The 20868-nt window shown below is 38.6% G+C and overlaps 2 protein-coding genes across 7 annotated transcripts in view; one reads left to right on the top strand and one right to left on the bottom strand.

Annotated features, from left to right (window-relative positions):
* The window catches only part of LOC110015877, a 755614-nt gene that overhangs the window by 127523 nt on the left and 607223 nt on the right, over positions 1–20868 (bottom strand). The gene's annotated exons all lie outside the window — the stretch shown is intronic.
* csmd3 (CUB and Sushi multiple domains 3) overlaps positions 1–20868 on the top strand; it is a 478616-nt gene that overhangs the window by 83274 nt on the left and 374474 nt on the right. For all 4 annotated transcript variants that reach the window (XM_023959656.1, XM_023959655.1, XM_023959654.1 and 1 more), the window contains exon 2: positions 16813–17035. In XM_023959656.1, coding sequence (XP_023815424.1) covers positions 16813–17035 — 223 coding nt within the window. The remainder of the gene's footprint in view (positions 1–16812; positions 17036–20868) is intronic.

The raw sequence follows: 20868 nt of genomic DNA, 5'->3' as shown, positions 1-20868 counted from the left end.
CTCCCCCACATATCTACAACCCTGACCATTTTCGTGTTCATATCAGAGCTTCATGCATTCGGCCTTTTCTGCAATATCAATTTCACACAAGGAGACAGAAAAACATATGTGGCTGCAGTAGATACCAGTGATGTGTGAACCCAGGAGGTAATTCTCTGTAGAATGGCCTCCTGTGTTCACACTTGGGCTGAACATCAGACAAAAAAAACTTTATAACTAAAGTCAACACCAACTCCATATCTGGGGCCTTATAATGAGATCTAAAAGTGAGGAAAACGACTACATCCGAATTGCCCTAACTACTAAAACACTATATAGTGCGGGACTATATATAGTGCCCTGGATTTTGAAAGAAATTCGGACACCACGCTCACTACTTTTTTTTTTTTAAAGGGCGAATATGATGTCATCGATTCCACGAAGTTAAAATCTAGTTAAAATGAGCACTTTTCATTTATGAATACACTGTCTTCTGAAGATAAAAACATTTATATTTCATTTGAAAAAATACATTTAAATACATTTTTTGGCAAACATTATTCAGACGCAATGCATTGTGGTCTGTATTCGTCAATCTAGTGAGCATCAATGCACACTGGTTTTCGCAGAGACCTCTGGGAAATTTCTAGGGCACTTGATTTTGGATTTGTAGATTCGGACAGCACTAGAAAATGGCAAACGCACTATACAGTGCACTATGTAGTCAGTAGGGAAGGAATTCGGACACAGCCCCCCCCCCCCGTGGTTTGTTGCTACCCGGTCTGTAACTGCTACCCTACCGATCGGGTAGCGACGCGGCTACATGGTTAAGCAGTAGCAGAAATAGTGCCCAAGCATCCACACTGGATGAAATGTACAAAATAAAATGCTAGCTCTTTTAAAACATTTCTTCTGTTTCAATGTATGCCACAGAAATGTTCATACCTGCATTGGTAGTTAGACCAATTCTGCAGCTCACGCTTTACTATAAGTCCCTTAGTGGCACTATAAAAATAATAATTGTATTTAATTTTTAAAAGAAAATGTTTGCCTTTTTCCACAACTTGCATACAATTTGTTTCTTTGTTTTCTTCATTTTTATCTGAGGTCAAAGAGTTCTTTCTGCTCTGTTTTTCTACAGTAGGTCTCTATTGTGTACTGTTTTCTAGATTTCTTTCTTTTTTTTTTAATTCTAGATCATCTGACTCTTTGTTCTCATGCTCAGACTGCTTATCTCCATTTCATCATCCCTTTCTGCCTCTGACTGACAGTGTTAAAAATTGATTTTCAGCCCGGTGTGTTTCCTCCGGCTCTCTAGGCATTTCCCTTATTTAGCCTCAACCACTCCAGGGTATAGTCTAGACCACAGGCCGACTGTCAGTCATTGGCAGCATGGAGCGGTCTAATTCTTGGCTGACAAGTGCTCCTGACAGCAAGAAGCAATGGGATGTTTCAAACGTACTTGCTCCCTCTTGCTGTCTGTCTCTATTGTATTTTTGTCTAAACTATCTCTTTCTTTTCTTTTATTCTCTCCATGTCTCCAGCTGCCATTCCATCCTACATACATCCATCCACCCTTTCATGCATCCGGGCTTAATGCATCCCCTGGTGTTCCTCTGATCCCTGGCTGACCTGCATTTTGCCTGGCATTCCTTAACGTTTACACTTGCATGTTGTGCATTTGAGTGTGAATACTGTTGTGGTCCAAATGCTAAGCTGATGGGGTTTTCAGTCTGCAGTGTTTTGATAGGTCAGAAAACTCCACTGGGACTGGCATTGTTTAATCATAAATGAGAGTCAGCCATAGATGAAATGCCTCTTTAAGCGAATCTGGTATTTATGTGAGGCTCTAAAAGACATGGGGAGAGGAGGAGAGAGGAGGATAAAGATGAAAGAAAGGCAAACAAAGAGCAGCAGAAGACACATACAGCGGAAGAAGGATGGAAAAGAATTTAAAGCAGATTTTTTTCCCCTCATCAGTGAAGGACTTGTATAATGCCGTTGTTCGGTTGAGGATAAAAGCATTATTTTATTATATTACTGAATATGTGCACACCTACGCATGTATGTCTCTCAAGGAGACATTATCGGTCCTTCCAAGTAGGAAATGTGGATGCCCAACAACCTTGAGGGTACAGCAGGTCCCATTTCAATGACAAATGGAGCAATTTAGCATTTTCTTCATCTAGTTGTCAGCATCATGTGAAAATGGCTGAATTCATCACTTCTTTTCTAGAAAAGAACAGTTCAGAAAGTTTGATTTTGCCCTCGCATAAAAAAAAAACCTATTTAATGACTTCATGAATATCAGCGACTGAATGAGAGCTGTATTTTTGTGGCTCGTTTATCGATGAAGCAGCTGAATAATTTATCATATGCAAAGGCTCTGTATGGAAGCATAAAGCATTTGTCAACAAGTTTAGCTATTCTGTTTGAGTAAACATGCATTTTTTTTACCTTAGTGTTCAAATAGAATGCATTACTTCTTTTTAGCTTCTTAATAGTAGGTTTTGGACTTTGTGCTCAATAAAATAAAATGAAAAATAAAGAATATCTTGTTCCTAGAATCACTCTTTGTCTTATGGATTTCCTCCTTTTTTGGATTTATTGCAAAGTAAAATCACTGATGAAATATGTTCTGCAATACATGTTTTGTTAAGAGAAGAAAGCTAATAAACCACAGAAAATGATTCAGGGTGATCAAATGCATTTTAATAGTATCTCATGCTGCATTGATTTTTATTTCGCTCTCTACAACTCTTGCAAGCGTGCAACACTTGCACCATATTACTGAAAAAATGGTGTCTTCCAAAAGCCCACTCTGTTTTGGGGGCAGCTCATCACTGGACTTGTCTATCACGTCAAAGCGGCAAAGCACAATCCTCTCCCTGACAAAGTTCTACTCACTTTTATAAGGTGCAGCAGAACAGAACATAAGGCGCAATTAATTGAATATGAATGAACAGGCATGCATTAAGCTCACCAGATACAGTAAGTGAAGTCAATTGATAGGTTTAGATAACGTTGACCAGAATATCTAGGGGGGCAATAGTCAGGTCACCTTTCAGGTCAGAGGGGTTGAGGGGTAGTTTTTTTTTTTTTTTGTGCCTCGTTTATCTGCAAAACCCGAACTTTGCAGAGATTCCTACATATCATGTAGGTCATACCTTATTTAACGTATTCACAATGACTCCCAGTGTTGGTCATTTGTAATACAAAACAATGCAGTGGTCCCTTGCTATTTTGCAGTTCACCTTTCATGGGTCTCGCTGTTTTGTTGATTTTTTGTCAATCAATCTCCTACGTGAAGGGTCTCCTGTACAGGATGTGTTTAGCTTTCCAATTTGACAAATCTTTGATCGTAAGTAGATCTTTGTTTTCATTTCATAAAACTAGACTTGTTTTTCTATGAAGGTTTACATTTTGAGAGTTTAAGCAAGAGAGAAAAGTGTGAACTTAATCACGTCTGGTAGAAAAGTAGGATTATAATCCTACTTTGTGGATTTCACCCAACACAGGTTATTTTTAGAGCGTAGCGCCCGTGATAAACGACGGAACAGTGTACACTCAGTTTTTCAGTTCATTTTGTTGAAGCACGGAATATATAACTCTGCGAGGCTTCTGACCACTATATCCGTTTTGTAAGACGATCACTAAAGTGGTTTGGGCTCCTAGTGTATCGATGTCGTACTAAAACTTTTTTGGCAGATCTTTGTGCTTCATGTATCACAGAAAATTGGTTCAAAGTCTGAAGCACATCAAGAATTCCTACATAAAGAGCACTGGATTATAAAGGCATGCTGTCAATTTTTGAGAACATTTAATGTTTTTAAGTGCAGCTTATGATCCGAAATATATCCTCTACTCTTGAATTCATGGTTTTGGCTTTTCAACAGTATCCTTTTCCAACTCCTGACTTTGAGGCACACAACCTTAGTTTTCTTATACGCCTAAACAGGTCAGTATCATGCAAGAGATGTGTGCCAACCTTTTCTAACTGTAAAACCTTTTATTTATTTTTTAGAAGTGACAAGACAGGACTTTAATCAAGTTCCATATCATGTGCTGTATTTTGTGCACTACTGGGCACACCGGACTACAAGTTGCACTGTCAATGACTGGTCTAATTTTAAATTTTGTCACACATGAGGTGCACTGAACTAGAAGGTGCATTAGGTGAGAAAAAAGATTAATATAAGTTCATCAGTCAGTCAGACTTTCTTAACTGCATTCCTAGTAACTCTAGAACTTGTTAGTAACATCCTTCATGTTAGCCGGGCTAGCGCATTCACAATACAGGTAACTTCTAATCTTGTTTGTAACACGAAAAAAAGCCCCGGATGATTCAGCTGAAACAAACGTCCCTGTCACTATGCTAACTCTCAAGCTTGTTGGTAACACATAAAAAAAAAAACAGTCTGTGACCGCCACATGTTAGCGTCTTCTCAATAACACCCAACCAAACATTTTGACCTCTCAAAATTGCTTCAACATCAGTAAGCACGACCAGAATTAATCCATATATAATCCGCTCTGGATTATAAAACGCACTTTTGCTTTACTAACAAAATTTAAAGCATTTAAGTTCACCTTATAGTGCGGAAAAAACAGTAATATAATTTATGTAATGTTCAACTTAACAATGCAATTCATAAAATGTGTGACAAGCGCAAAAGCACAGTCCTTTTTTTTTCTGTGTTGCATTTCATGGGGTGAGATATTGCGTTGAGAAAAGAGATTAACACTATACATTGCAGACTAAAGTTAATTAAATCCACTCGATTCACAAAGCGCATTTGCTTCTTTGTCTTTAAGCTTTTTGCATCGAGGGAGGGTTTTGCTGAGCACGCATGCTGTTTTCCAGCTAAACCCTGTTCCTCATTACTGCATATGTTCACACTTGGGGACTAGACCCAGTCTAAGCGCACATTTCCTACCATCGGCCAATTAACACCTCTCTTTAGATGTTTAAGAGGAAACGCTTTATCTTAAACACACTCCCACCCATGTTATTTTTTCATTCCAAAATAAATGCCTCATCTTTTGACATGAAATATTTTTCTTATTAGAAAGAAGTAGCACTGCTCAAGAAGTTTTATTGTTAATCAATTTTTGTTTACAGTGTGCTGCTAAATTTTTTCCGTCTCCTCCTCAATCTTACTTTATTAGATCTCTTTTTCTTACAGTGATAGTAAACTGGCATGATTGTGTTCAAAAGTGTGGCAAAATTATCTCTTTGAATCAGTGTGAGATAAAGTGACTTTTCTTTTTTTGACCAGTGTTAAAGCAGCAAAGCTCTTCAGTCCTAAAAAATGAAAAGTCATTTTCTTTCCAGACATAATCAACAGAACTACAGCGGAACATAATATTGCCTGGGTTTGGAACTGCCTGAGAAAACTATCCGTGGATAGAAAAGTCAAAATACATTTTTTCACTTGAATCCAAAGCAATGCATTATGTATTTTACGCTTCATTAACAGCCTCCGATGCTGCTACTGTTTACAGCCTCTGTGAGTTAAAATGCCAGAAGGTCTTCGGAGACAACAAACAGCCAAAGCAGTCATTTGGTTCCTGGAGATGTGGTTTGTAGTGTCATTGTCAGTGGGCTTGAGGATCTTCTTTTTAGAAAACAAAGCAGCACTAAGTTCTTCGTGTCAAAAACCTGAAGTCCTGAGATGTTTCTGTTACACTGACCATGAGCAAACCCAAATGTCAACAAAAACTCCAATTATATGTGCATTGCTAACTTACAACTGTAAGGAGATGACAGGCTCTGCATCTGCATTTTTCTCACACGCTGTAATACTTAATACTGGTTAATACTGATTCTGCTAACTTTTTGTTTTAGCATTGTAGTTGGCAGTTGATTGGATTATTTGTTTTACTTCTAATTTCAGAAAGTTGATATTGGTTTTTAAAAAGGCTCTTTAAGTCCAAATCCCATCATCTTTTGATCTTTTTTAGAAGTGTTCCCAGTGGGTTTTTTTTTTTTACCATGATTATGGCGTCTTTAGCCAGAATAAAAAATAAAAAAATGTGTCATTTTCTGGGACATAGTTTTTGCAGAACGGCAGCAGTTCATTAGAAAAATCGGTACCGCTTTCTTTTACAGTACAGTACTTACAATGTGCTTACTTAGCACTTATTGTGTAACTACTGGGTACTTACATGGTACTTTTTATGGACATATACATACATATACTTACACATACATACATATAGAACATATTAAAAACACAAAAAAAACACATTTTTATCAGAGTGGGTCTTTAAAGAAAAGTGAGGGCATCGTGACATTTGTTTAATCTTGACACTATTACTAGTTCAGGGCTGAAAAGTTCTGTTTTTTTCCCCACGTTTTTTTATCCTTATTTTACCTAAAGGTTTTTAATACTTTTTTTTTTTTATTACTCATAGTTGTAAAGCTTGGCTTATTTTAAAGTACAGAAAGTCTCTCAGCAGATAGGATTCTTCTTTGTTTTAATGATGATGCTGACTTAAAAAAAATGGTACATGGATTTGCAAAAGTACTATTTGCACCAAATATGTGACTGACCAGGATTATTTTAAAGTTTTCTATTAGCCACTGTAGTGTCTTCCCCGCAAATATTTGTTTTTTTTATTTGGTATATATAATGGACTGTTGTGGGGTAGCAAATGTGTGTTTCTGACCCTGTGCCTGTGTCTGTTCGTTTCGGTCTGGCAGTCAGCGTGATTAGAAGTCTTTCTTTTCCTTCTCACTTTTTCTTTTTGCTCGTCTCATTTTTTTTCTTCTCCTATCCCTTCCTCCCGTCTGTCCCTTAGAGTGATGTGTTTGAAATCATCCTTTCATCCATGCACAATGATGAATAAGTGGGTAATCTGTCCCATTCTCCCTGTTTATTCCACTTTCCCTCTGCTCTGTTCTTTAAGTCTTTCTTTTTAATTCATACTAGCATGTAAGTATTAAAAAGAAAGACTTAAAAGACATACTCACATGCAAGGGCTACACTGTGGCACAGTGGTTGGCGTTCACAGAAAGAAGGCCCTGGTTCAAGTCCTGGCTAGGGGACCCTCTGATACTGGAGTTTGCATGTTCTCATTGTGCATGCATGGGTTTTCTCCATGTACTCCGGCTTCCTCCCACCGTCCAAAAACATGCTTCTCTAAATTGTACCTAGATGTGATTTTGGTCCTCCGACAGACTGGCAACCTGTCCGGGGGTAAATTTTTCCACGTGGTTAGGCTCCAGCAGCCCTACCTAACATATACAGTATACTAAGCTTTTTATTTGATTGAATTAGGTAATTTCACTTCAGCCTTTTTTCGAATAAAACATAAGTTTTTTATTTTAGTTATTTGTTTATTTCAAGGCGCACTTAAAAGCCTTTAAAAAAAAAAAAACAGTGAGAGTTATAATCCAGGGCGCCTTAAATGTGGATTCATTCTGGTTGTGCTTACTTACCAGTTTCGATTTTGAAAGATTTGTCAATTTGTCTGCGGGTTACAAAGTTGACCCGCCTTATATATGACATAAATTTGAGAGTAGACGGTGTTCCTTATATTTATTGTGTATCTGGCATTAAAAAAAAAGAATAAAAAAAAAAAGAATTATAAAAGAGATCAGTCACTTGACAGAATTTCTTTAGATTAAGATAGAAAATTGAAAACAACGAAAGTAAAAAAGTTGTATTTACCAATTATAAGTCCTTTTTTAAGCTTTCTTTTTCTTTGCTTGAACTAAAACACCTCCAAAGGTTTTACCGAGTAGGCTGACACATCTGTGCTACCCTCTGACCCAGCTCTGTTTGCCCATCGTGTTCTCTCAACAAGCCCTCTCTTATTAGCTGTTAAGGGAATTGAGATAACCGTCTTAATTGAAGACCAGCCTGCCATTGGTCATTATATATGTCATAGTGATGGTCACAGAATTGTCCTGGCTAATTCAATTCAATTCAATTCAATTTTATTTGTATAGCCCAAAATCACAACAACAGTCGTCTCGATGGGCTTCGAAGTAAAACATGAAATCAAAAGGATCACGAATACAAAGAGTTCAATAGAAAAATACTAAAATGAACTAACAAACTGACTAAGCTATACTGGCATCCCTGCCCTTAGACCCCCCTTCGCGGTAAGGAAAAACTCCCAAAAAAACCGGATTCCGGAAAAAACGAAGAAACCTCAGGGGTGCCCACATGAAGGAGGGATCCTCCCCCAGGACGGACAGGCGATTTACCAGAACTCTTAGAGAAGAATTAACTTATCTAAATCTACAACTACATATATAAAAGTCCAGCAGACGAGCTTCATCCAGCCGTGGTTGTGGGGACAGTCAAAGGCGCGAGTCGAGCCGGAGACAGGAACCACAGCCAGGTGTAGGAGCAGGAGCAGAGACGAGGGACTCGGTCAGGTACAGGGCAGAGACGAGCCAGAGATGAGCCAGAGGCAGGATCCACAGCCAGGTGTAGGAGCAGGAGCAAAGGCGAGGTAAACGGTCAGGAACAGGAGCACGGATGAGCCAACTGGAGTCTGGAAGCACTCCCACTCCCCAGGAGGGGAGAGGAAAAGAGGGACAATACATGAATCGCACTGCACCAAACAGAGGCATGGAGAACTAAATGATAAATTATGATCAAGAATAGAGGAGAGGAAGGGTAGAAGTAAAAAAGGAAAGAGGACAGAACCCCAGTGCACCATAGTAACCCCAGCTTCAACTTCTAGCAGCCTTTTAAAAGAAATAGTTATTATTAAGTTTAATTTAAACAAACTAACATTAAGTTAAATAATCTCTGAATACTAACTAGTCTGACAATAAGCCTGTCCAAAGAGGAATGTTTTCAGTCTAGCTTTGAATGTAGAAACTGAGTCGGCCTCTCTTACATGAGCTGGGAGTTTATTCCATAAGGCAGGGGCTTGGTGGCTAAACGCTCTACCTCCAACCGTACTTTTACTAATTCTAGGAACCACAAGCAGTCCTGCATTTTGCGAGCGAAGTGTTCTGATTGGTTGGTAAGGGACTATGAGGTCCTTAATATAGGACGGGGCCATTCCATGTAAGGCCTTATAGGTTAACAGGAGGATCTTGAACTTAATTCTAGAATCAACTGGGAGCCAATGGAGTGAAACTAACACAGGAGTGATGTGATCTCTTCTGCTAGTTCCAGCTAACAATCTAGCTGCTGCGTTCTGAACAAGCTGGAGACTTCTTAAGGAACTCTTAGGACACGCTGCTAACAAGGAGTTACAGTAATCCAGCCTCGACGTAACAAATGCATGGATGAGTTTTTCAGCATCACTCTTAGAAAGTATATTTCTGATCTTAGCAATATTCCGCAGGTGAAAAAAGGCAGTTCTACACGCCTGAGATATGTGAGCCTTAAATGATAAATCCTGGTCAAGTAAAACCCCAAGGTTTCTAACTGTGGAATTGGGGGCTATACTTATACCATCCAGGGAGACTATCTGAGCAGACAGAGCATCTCTGAGGTTTTTAGGACCAAGTATAATGACCTCAGTTTTTTCTGGGTTCAAGAGGAGGTAATTAATTGTCATCCAGGTCTTGATGTCACTGATGCAGGCGTTCAGTTTCTCTATCTGGTCATTCTGGTCAGGCTTCATGGATAAATACAACTGCGTATCGTCGGCATAACAATGAAAATTAATGCTGTGTTTCCTGATTATGTTTCCTAGGGGTAACATATAAAGCGTAAACAGGATCGGTCCCAAGACTGAGCCCTGTGGGACTCCATAGTTGACTCGAGTGCACTGAGAGGAATGGCCATTTACATTAACGAACTGATATCTATCGGACAGATAGGATTTAAACCACTGGAGAGCAGATCCTCTGATCCCTATGTCCTGCTCTAATCTATGGAGTAAAATACCGTGGTCGATAGTGTCAAAGGCAGCACTGAGGTCCAACAGGACCAGAATAGAAAGTAGTCCCTTTTCTGAGGCCAATAACAAGTCATTAGAGACTTTAACTAGTGCAGTTTCCGTACTGTGGTGAGGTCTAAACCCCGACTGAAAGTCTTCAAAGTGGCTGTTGTCCTGTAGGTGGCAGTAAAGCTGCTTAACTACAACTCTTTCTAGGATTTTAGAAATAAAGGGCAGGTTTGATATCGGTCTATAGTTGGCCAAGATGCTAGGATCCAAACTGGGCTTTTTCAGAAGAGGTTTAACAACTGCATATTTAAAAGACTGTGGCACGTAACCCGTTTCCAGAGAGGCATTTATCATTGTTAATATGGGATCATTAATTAGGGGAAAAGTTTCTTTAAAAAGTCTAGTGGGAATTGGGTCTAACAGACACGTTGAGGATTTGGAGGACGTAATAATTGATGTTATTTCCGCTTGATCCACAGCAGTGAAGCAGTCTAATGTTACAGAGGTTTCTATGGATGCCTCCATTTCTACCGCTTCAGCCTGTTCTGGGCTGATAGTAGGAATAACTTGATTTAACTTATGTCTAATATTTGAGATTTTACTATCGAAAAATGTAAGAAAATCATCAGAGCTGAGAGAAACAGGAACATGTGGTTCTACTGAGCTCTGACTGCGAGTTAATTTAGCTATAGTGCTAAAAAGAAATCTTGGATTGTTTCCATTCTCTGATATTAAGGTTGAATAGTACTGGCTTCTAGCTCTACGCAGAGCTTTTTTATAATTTAATAGGCTATGTTTCCAGATATCCAGAGACTGCTCTGAACCGGAGCGGCGCCATTCTCTTTCCAACTTACGGGTTTCTCGTTTAAGAGAACGAGTTTCAGCGTTAAACCACGGTGCTACTCGTATTTGTCTGACGAACTTAGGTTTCAAGGGGGCAACAACATGGAGTGTACTCCTGAGGGCTTGTAAGGCATCATTAACAAAGTGGTCATTTATACTAGGACTGATACTATGGGAGCTGGTCTCAGAGTATTTTCTCAGAATATCACTAAGTACTGGCTGAACTGTGTGTTTAAACTCAGACACAGAACGGTCAGTTAAGGTTCTTCTAAGTTGTTTCTTATTCACTGGGGCAGAAGGATGTTCCAGTGTAAACTGGAAGGTAATCAGAAAGTGATCAGAAATGATGGGGTTAAGAGGAAGGACACTCAGCTGGCTGATCTCTATACCATGGGTTAGAACAAGATCCAGGGTGTGCTTATGACAGTGAGTGGGTTCATTCACACTTTGGGTGAAACCAACATCATCTAATAAAGCTGCAAAAGCCTTTCCTAGGCAGTCACTGGGGTCATCAACATGAATATTAAAATCCCCTAATATTATAGTTTGATCAGAATCTAAGACAATAGTCGATAGGAAGTCGGAAAACTCAGTTAAAAATTCTGAATATGGGCCGGGGGGGCGATAAATAATTATGAGTAAAACAGGTTTTCGAGTTTTCCTGTTTGGGTGACTTAAAGACAATATGATGCTTTCAAATGAATTATAAGCATTTTTAACTTTAGGGCTGAGAAGTAAGCTAGACTGTGATATTACTGCCAAACCACCTCCTTTCCCTGAAATCCTGGATTTCTGATAGTTAGCATAAGTGGGGGGGGTTGCTTCATTCAATCTAACATAGTCATCCTGATGGAGCCAAGTTTCTGTTAAGGCTAAAAGACTAAGATTGTTATCAATGATTAACTCATTGACTAAGAGGGACTTGGAGGAAATGGATCGAATGTTTAATAAACCGCATTTAATTACATCATAATTCTGCTTGTGAGTACTGCTGTCTGTCACTTTAAGGTTTCTAAGACGCGCTCCTTTCATTTGTCTTTCAGCACATAAGCTAAAGCTAGGACCTGCTTGACTTTCCCTGCATGGGTTTTGCACCAGCACTAACCCTAAGGGAGGTTCAGAGGAGCGTTTTACACTGCTGCTCTGCGCCCGGGTCTCGTCTCTGGATTGTCAGGTTAACAGACTAAGGCTAGCAGAAATGTTTCTAGAAAGAAGAGCGGCACCGTCCCGGGTGGGATGGACGCCGTCTCTCCGCATGAGACCGGGCTTCCCCCAAAACGCGCTCCAGTTATCCACAAAACCAACGCCGTTTTCTGGGCACCATCTAGAAAGCCAGCGGTTAAATGATGAAAAGCGGCTGTACATTTCATCATTGACTAAGTTCGGCAGGGGACCAGAGAAAATTACAGTGTCGGACATCGTCTTAGCCAGTTTACACACCGAAGTTACGTTTAACTTAACCACCTCTGACTGTCTCCGTCGGGCATCATTACCGCCTGCGTGAATCACGACTCGACGGAACCTGGACTTACTCTGAGCTAACATCCTAAGGTTCCCCTCGATGTCACCAACTCTGGCCCCCGGATAACACCTGACAGTAGCCACTGGGAGCTCCACGTTTCTAACTTCAGAAGAGCCTATAACCAGAGTTGAGGGTTCAGCGGGTGTGTCGCTGAGGGGGGAGAACCTATTACTAACGTGGAGTCTCGGGTGCTCTAAGTTTTTGCGTTTAGCACTATGTTTCCTCCCAACCGGTACAAACCCCTGACTGTCTCCCAGCTGTTGGGAGGGCGCTGGGGTGCTAGCTAAGTTAGCCCTGGTAGCGCGGCCCGCGCTACGAGTAACGACCTGGCTAGCCGGCTTAGCTTCCACTGTGCGGAGCCGCGCTTCTAACTGCTCCAGCCTGGCCTCCAAGTCTAACACAAGACTACACTTAACACAACTACCGCTATCTTCACTAAAGGAGGCAGGATCATCACTAAACATATGGCACATGGGGCAGGAGAGAGGAGGAGAGGCGGAAGGAGTGGTGGCCATGCCAGGTTTTAAGCTAAGGCTAGCGGTGTTTAAGTAAAGAGAAGTGGTTTATTTAGCAAAATGAGAAAAGTGAACAGCAAGTGGTTTAAGAGTGGTGAATTCGCTAATAAAAGGTACTAGATGTGAATATTAACCCAGATAACCCTTAGAGTAAGCAATAGTAGTAAGGCTAATGCCAAACAAGAGGACAGCAGTCACACAACTAGCACTGGGAATAGCTCACCCGGAAATGACGTCACAGGAAATCCCATATATATATATGTAATGAGGTTTGAACACACAGAGACACCTCCACACACGCATACTGTAGGGATACACACAGGGTTTTTTTGGGGTTTTTTTTGTTTGTGTTTCTGTCTTGGATAATTGATTTGAAAAGCATCCAGCAGGATCTTCCTGTTGTCCCTGTGGCCCAAGGTACCACAGTAAATAATGAGGCTCATAAACATGAAAGGCAGGGGGATGATCCTCCTGATTTGAGCTCTACACTGAGAAGAGATCATTAAGGCTTTGAGATTCAAGGACTTAAAACATACACTAAAAGCAATTAGAAGTTAAGGACTCCAATTACAAATCCTAATAGCAAACAGGGAGCTGCAGAGTCAGCTTGTTGTGATGCTTTTATTTGTTTCCATCTGTTTCATTTTCCTGTTTCTAACTTATTTTTATGACCTTCTGAAATGATAATAATAATCAAGTGAGACAGATTTGTGTAGCCTTCTGTGGACTTTGTTTGTTCTGAACTCTCCCTAATATTCTGCTGTTTGATCCAGTGTACTCCCCATTTTAAAGCTATCAAACTGTGAGGATGGTGACTTTGTTTCTGTTATTTTTAGGCTGTAAATGTTCTCTGGTGTAACAAATTGGATTGAAAATTGGTTTCTGTGTTTTGTTATGTGTTACTTTTTTTTGTGGAGTCTGGTGACTTTCATGTAAAATGAATTATTTGTTTAACTAAGTCTTGCTTTGTGTTTGTTTGTGCTGTTTGCCACTACGTACATCTTGTGCATTTTTCTACGTACAAAGTTTTGGTCTTTGGTGATACATGCGTGTTAGGAAATGGTTGGGTTTGGAAGACTCCAAGCGCAGACACGAAAATTAAAGGGGCAATCTGGTTTATTATCACAAGGCAGAGGGGATGAATGGAGGAGAGGAGAGCAGGCCAGCAGACAGACAGACAGACAGGCAGGAGGGCAAACAGGCAGGCTGGCAGAGTTTTACAAGGCACAAGAGTGGAGACCAGACTGGCAGCTGAAGTGACTGGCAGAGTTTGCGGACAGGCAGGAAGGCAAGTTAGTGGGCTGGCAAAATTTCATAGGGCACAACATTCTGGCATTGGCTGAAGGTTCCATCCCAGAATAAATAGTCTTGCTGATGAGCTGCAGGTGAGGTGATGATGAGGAGCAGGTGTTGAGTAGTCTCTGAGGAAGTACGCCCACAGAACCACAGCACATGCGTGATATACATGCGTTTGGCAAGTGTTTCTTGTGTTTGCTTGACACCGCCAAACAATTTCAGCCGACAGGTCTTTACATGAATTCGATTTTGAGCTGTTCAAAATTTCTGGTCGGTTGAGAATTAGGTATTTAACGTAGTCTATACGCAATTATTACGTAAATCTCACACAACTGTGCATGTTTTTTGCAAGATGCATATGCAAATTTGTGGCTTTCCATGACCGTTCCATGTATGTCTAAAGACTTTTCACGTATGTACCACCGATATATAACTTTTATATTGCGTATGATATTTGAACATATCATGTTCAAATACATATCATGAACATATCATGTTCAAATTACGTCATTGACGCACAAATCCCTAATGAATTGCATATAAACAACTCAATAATTACAGTTCATGTTCTACATTGATTTACGTGTTCCTACTTTTCCGTGGTTTTAACGTGGTTCATTCGGGATACATTTATGACAATTTCACATGAAGACCACAACCTTTCTTACTTTTTCCACAAATTTATGTATGACCAATTTTCATTGCTGCAAAATGTACATAGTGGCTGTCTGACACGGCCTTCACATTGCCTCACGTTTTTTAGTTAATTTTTTGTCTTTGAATAAATGAAACTACAGTCACTTCATAAACATGGTTTCATTCACCTGGACAATGTTCTGTCCATACAGCCATCTTTCATGAAAGCCACAATCTAAATCTTCAGGTTTTTTTTAATCACTTCTATTTCGGTGACACTTTACAATTACATACCTTAATAATCTAGTTATAACAAATAACAAGCATAAGTAATGTGTTTTTAACCTTTAATAGGACATATAGAGGACAATTACTGGCATTTTTGCCTTAGTCTGTTACTGTTTACAGCACTATATTATGAAACAATAAAACATTACAAAAGCAGTTATTATATGAGTTAATCACTTATAATCAATTTATTAACAATATTAAGCCATGTGCTAATCTGTAAGGACCTGCAAGAGAGTTGTAAATTACCTAACTCTGCTAATAAATGTCTTTTAATATTTTTAACACCTTTAGGACATTTGTAAGACATCTATAGTGTCTTATAAATGTCTTATTAAGGCTTAACAAATGGATATTAAATGCCTTTATAAGCGGCATAGGACGACTTATAAGGCATTAGTAAGACATCTACAAATGCTAATGAATGTCTTCTAAATGTCATAGAGGCTCATAAATACATTACTAATGTTTGTTAGTGTCTTGTATCTAGATTATTCAGAAAGCGTCATCACAAAACATTACTGGGATATACAGGTATTTTCTGTACCATTTTCTATTTGGTAGCTAGCAAGTAAAAGTTATTGCGTGGAGTTTTTTTTCTCTGAGGTGGTGTCCTTAACAAAAACGACTAAAATACCCAATCTATTATGAATGTTTCTCTTTTATAAGCTTAATTGCCACTGTGGCTCCTTGTGTAATGAAAGAGGTAAGAAGTTCCTTTGTTGGGGATCGATAAAATACTCTCTGCATCCTCACGCTTTTCTAAAGCAATGGATTTGAATTTTATCTGGTCCTTCATGTTAGACATGCTAGACATAAAGGATTTGAACTGTGTTTCCAAAAATAAAAAGACATCAAAAGAAACATAACTTATCCTGATTCAAACTGGAACAACAAAAAGATCAATTACATGAACTTTACAGCATAGACATTTTGTAGACACTATAATGTGAGGGCTTACAATGAGTAAAACTGTGAAAGGAGCCTCACTTATAAATTGGCAAAAGCAACCAAAAAGGGAGAAAAAAAGAATTCTGCAGGGAGAAAGTAAATATGTAGATCAAATATCTCAATAATGAAGCCATAGTTAACAAAAAAATCACAGGGATATCCAGCCTGTAATTTTGTGAAGGAAAAAAAAAAGAGTGAGCTAAGGTGAATGCTCAGAAAGTGATTGATTTTTTTTTTCCCTTTTCTTTCCGGTTAGTTGGTCCAACTCACTGGCAAGGGGACCTGGATTCAGACTTCCCCTCCCAAACCAAAGGGCCAAGTCCCACCAGAGCTGCTCTGAAACAGTCCCTGTCCCTTGCCCTTTCTCTGAGGGCGTGCAGTAGGAAGATTATGTTGTGATTGCAGCCAGAAAGCTGCAGATTTGTAAAACTGCTTTGTAGGAAATTTAGATGAAACCTTGTCTGACCATTTTTGTCTGGGGCAGACTTTAAGACAGAGGTTATATCCATGGTCAGCCTAAAAAAAAGTGGTCCAACTAAACAATATACATATTTTTTAAATATGTTCTGCATTTTGGTTTTGATACAACTAGTTTCAGCTAAAACTATTGTTCCGTTAACAACAAATGAAATGGGGTGGAGCTAGTCTCAATGTTCGGTCAATTTAAAGACTTTGTGCACCGCAAAAATTTGAAAGCACATATTTTCAATATAGTTCAAGTATGTGGAATTAAGTTAATACGTGTCAAACATCAGGAACTTTGCTTTGGTAGTGACCATTGACTGAATAAGTGAACTGAACGAAAACCGTAAATTGTACACTAGCAATTTACCATCAACTCAAGCAATCTGTGCAGGTATTCATTAAAAAAGTTGTGATAAGTAAAATTGTTTTTTTATTTTTTTTTATTCACAGGGTTCATCTACACTTGTGGGGGAACACTGAAAGGACGAAATGGCAGTATAGAATCGCCCGGCTTTCCCTATGGGTACCCCAATGGAGCGAATTGTACCTGGGTCATTGTTGGAGAGGAAGGGAGTAGGATCCAACTCATCTTCTTGTCATTTGCAATAGAAGAAGAATATGACTTCCTCTCCTTGTACGATGGTCACCCACATCCTGCCAACTTCAGAACCAGGTAAGGGACAGTAATTTACTGTATTTTTATTTAAACCCTATGTCCAAGTTTAAATTGTTTTTAGACCAATTTACAGACCTCAGTGAATTAGTCAAAAAACATTCTCTGATCCTTTACAATTAGGTGGATTTTATTTTTTGAAGGAGTTTTTGTGCATCCAAATTAACAAAAAGAAACACTGAATATCAATTAAGGTATTAAAGTAAATGACAAATTTGCAGTATTGTTTGAAAACAACCTCGTAATATTCAGTGTGCTGCCAGATTAGGTGCCAGGAAACGTGATTAGTTGCCCTCTAAGTGGCAAAGTCATTATTGGGCTGTCATATTAAATTGGAAATAATCAGAGAACATTTAAATGTGTCAGAAATGTTTTTATTGAGTCTTTTGAGCCACTTGCCCCTTTTCTTACAAGTGTCATAAAAATAAAAACTGAAATAGACTCTTGGTGATATTAGATAAATTACATGAAAATAAAAATCAATAAATCTTGTTTTTACAATTGGCTCTTTTCCAGCTAACTAACTTTTTAGTTTCATGTTATCTATATTTTTTCAAACAATATTCAAAGTTAAAACTAGTTTTAACATCCCTTCATTTTCTTTCTTCATTTTGTATTAAAAAAAATTGCAACTGGTCCTACCACACAGTGAGGTAGAATGTTCTAATAATGTTCCCTTTGGATTATTTTGATGAGGAAAAACAACAGTGGGAGGAACTTTATGAAACTAAAATGTGAATGCATTTGACTTAATTATTGTTACATGTTTGTTTGTACACGTATTTAATTTACACTTAATTCACTTGAAAGGCTAAGAAGGAATTTGGAAAACTTCACCTTCACTGTTCAGTACCCAGATTTTTATCTCAGAGTCACACTGGTTGAATCTTTGAATAAAACAGGATTTTAGGTCAGTGAATCAGATCGTTCTAACTGAACCAAAATGGACTATGAATTGTATCAGAAACCACAAATTATTATATGAATCGAATCATTGTTAAAATGAATCATTACACCCCTAATGGAAACAGTAATTAGTGCCCACCATAGTGGAGGATGGTCATGTTTCCTGTTTCTAGTTCCATATGAATCAGGAGAAAGACCAGTTCTAAAATGGAGCTGGTTAAGGCCAGCATTTTTTCTTTAGCAGTTTTCACGTCACTATACCCTTTCTCATAGGCAAGCATGATTGTGAGCAGTGAGCAATGTTGTTAGTCCAAACAAAAGCCATATTTTCTGTCTCAAAAACAGGGGTGCATAACCAAAAGCCCTTTCTGACACTGGATGTCAGCAGATACATCTACATAGGCATTTTTAAGTAACAGGTGTTTGCCAAAGGCATTTATTAGGGACAAAAACAGGGACTGTGGACAATAGTAAAACTTAAACACACAGCAAGTTTAAATAAAAAAAACACAAGAAGAGCCTCAGCAGACCAGAGGGGGGCTAGAACGAGAATGAATTGAATTCATGTCTGAATGTTTGCTCTGGGTCTGTGGGCAGGAGAAACTTGGCAACATATGTGGACAGTGAAAATTAACTTTCAAATCAAAAAGTCATGTAAGTGTAAAGATTTAGTAGAAGCAGCTGGGAGAAACTTGTTCTCCAAACTCTGACTCTCTAGTTTGTTCCAGAGTTTTTACCTTTTTTATAAAGAAATCTTGAAATCAAAATATGATATTCAAAAATGACCAATACCCCTTGTGCTATCTTAGATGACCTCACCCTTACATTGACATGTTCTCCCTACCATGACAAAAGTGGATTAAGGTGGAAAGATTTCATGTAATCCATGAAGATCACAAATCATTGAAGAAAAAAGGTTCAGCGCACTGTCCAGTGGGTCTAGATGACCCAACTCCCAATGTTAAAGTGCCTAGGATAGCAGAAGGGATAGTTAAAAAGTCCTGTTCAGATATGTACAACCTTAAAAAACCTTTTACATGATGTTGACACATTTACAATTACTTCTGTCAATTACTTTACGCTCATCTAGGAGTATAAATATTCCTACAAAAACCTGACCTTAAAAGAAGTAAATAAGGTCTTCGGAGGTTTTTCAACCAAGCATTTGTGGTGGAGATGTGCTGCATGGTAAAAAGAGATGTTCTGGTTCTGTGGTAGGTTAATAATTTAGCCTCTGCAGTACACTGTGCACACAGAGTTTAGATGATCTCAACAGTTTTGATGGAAATATTTTGACTATTAGGATTTGTCCATGAAACAGATGTTTCTTTTTATAAAAGAAGCAAGGAATAAAAATAGGAAGATGGATGCTGTTTATAGATCAATTTACTGGTTTAATGTTATTCGGTGTGCTTTAAATAATTTAATTTGCAACACTAAGGGAGTTTTTTTTTTAAACATTGTCTTAAGTTCCTTTTACAACAGTTACTGACTTTGCTAACTCATGTCTACAGATTCAATATTAATACATTTGATGCAAAAGTGGTTTATCTAGAATTCAGGCTTTGTGGCATTTTATTCCATGGTAGACAGCTATCAGCTTCGGGCCAGACAGCACAGAGCAAGCACAACAACAGGGACCAGAGAGTTATAATTACCAGTAATTATTGTCCGACTCATTCTCCAGGATGCTGTGTAATGGCATCCCTTTATGATATTATGGCTTAAAGCTCTCCCCTATCGGGATGCAGGCCTCAGCCCTCAAGCACCGACCGTAACATCATGTTTGAAACATTAGGGTGTGTGTGTGGACAAACCCAGCCCCTTTTAGATTAACATTTACACCTGGCTGACAGCAACAATGATAAAACGTCCGGCAACTTGTTGTTGTATGATTCTATCCCTCCCTCTTTTTCCCCACAATCATCCTTCTATTTCATTTTTTCCCTTTTGTTTCCCCTTTCTTTTGTTATATATATATATATATATATATATATATATATATATATATATATATATATATATATATATATATATATATATATATATATATATATATATAAATAAAGTTTAGCCTGAATCACAAAAGGGTTTTTTACAAATATACCCCTTCTGTGTCAGAAGATGTATAACCCCCTATTGTAACGGTGCAATCTGTCCAACACCATAGGCCTTCAGCTCTCATCTGCTGCTCAGCATGTTGACAGGACAAGTACAAAAAAAAAGATTTAAATTAGTTATTTTGATTATATTATAACTTACATTTGCGGATGGCTATAAGCCGTTGCTTTAATTGGCAGTTACCTGTTGGCTGATGGTAAGAGGAACCTTTTTAGTGTCAAATAATAGAATTGCATATTGTGCTAGCACTTGTTAACATGTACAAAGCTAAAAAAGCTCAACTTGATGGTATGCAGAGGTGGATGGCATAGTTTTGTAAGACTGGGTGGACTTATGGGTTAACATAAAACACATGTAGTTAGTCTTCATTTTTTGTATCAAGTGTATGTAAATACTGCTAATGCTGGTCTAGAAGGCAAAATTTGCTGTTGTTTATTAATGTATCGCTGGATAAACAGGAGGTCTGTGTTACAGAAAGATGAGAAACATTATCTTGATACTTAGTGGAGTGAAGAAAAGCAATTCTTGCATTATGGGGAACGTACCATGGTGTATCGGTTTAACTTGCGCATTTTCATATCAGTCAGCTACACTAATTTACCTTTTCAAACAATCTGGCGGTTTTTAGCGCTTAAATAGCCGTACAGACTTAATTACAGGGGGGAGTAGTGGAGCTGAATAGACTAAAACAGACTGGCCATGAGATTTCAGCACTTGTCTTGCAATTATTGTTTCTTCTGGCGAAGTGGAAGTGGAGTTTGGACAGACAGATGCGGAAAGAAAATGCAAATGTATTTCAAGTTAAT

Source organism: Oryzias latipes, chromosome 11 (assembly GCF_002234675.1).
Source record: "Oryzias latipes chromosome 11, ASM223467v1".
Taxonomy (NCBI): domain Eukaryota; kingdom Metazoa; phylum Chordata; class Actinopteri; order Beloniformes; family Adrianichthyidae; genus Oryzias; species Oryzias latipes.
The sequence above is the reverse complement of the archived record's forward strand: the minus strand, read 5'-3'. Positions and strand labels throughout refer to the sequence as shown.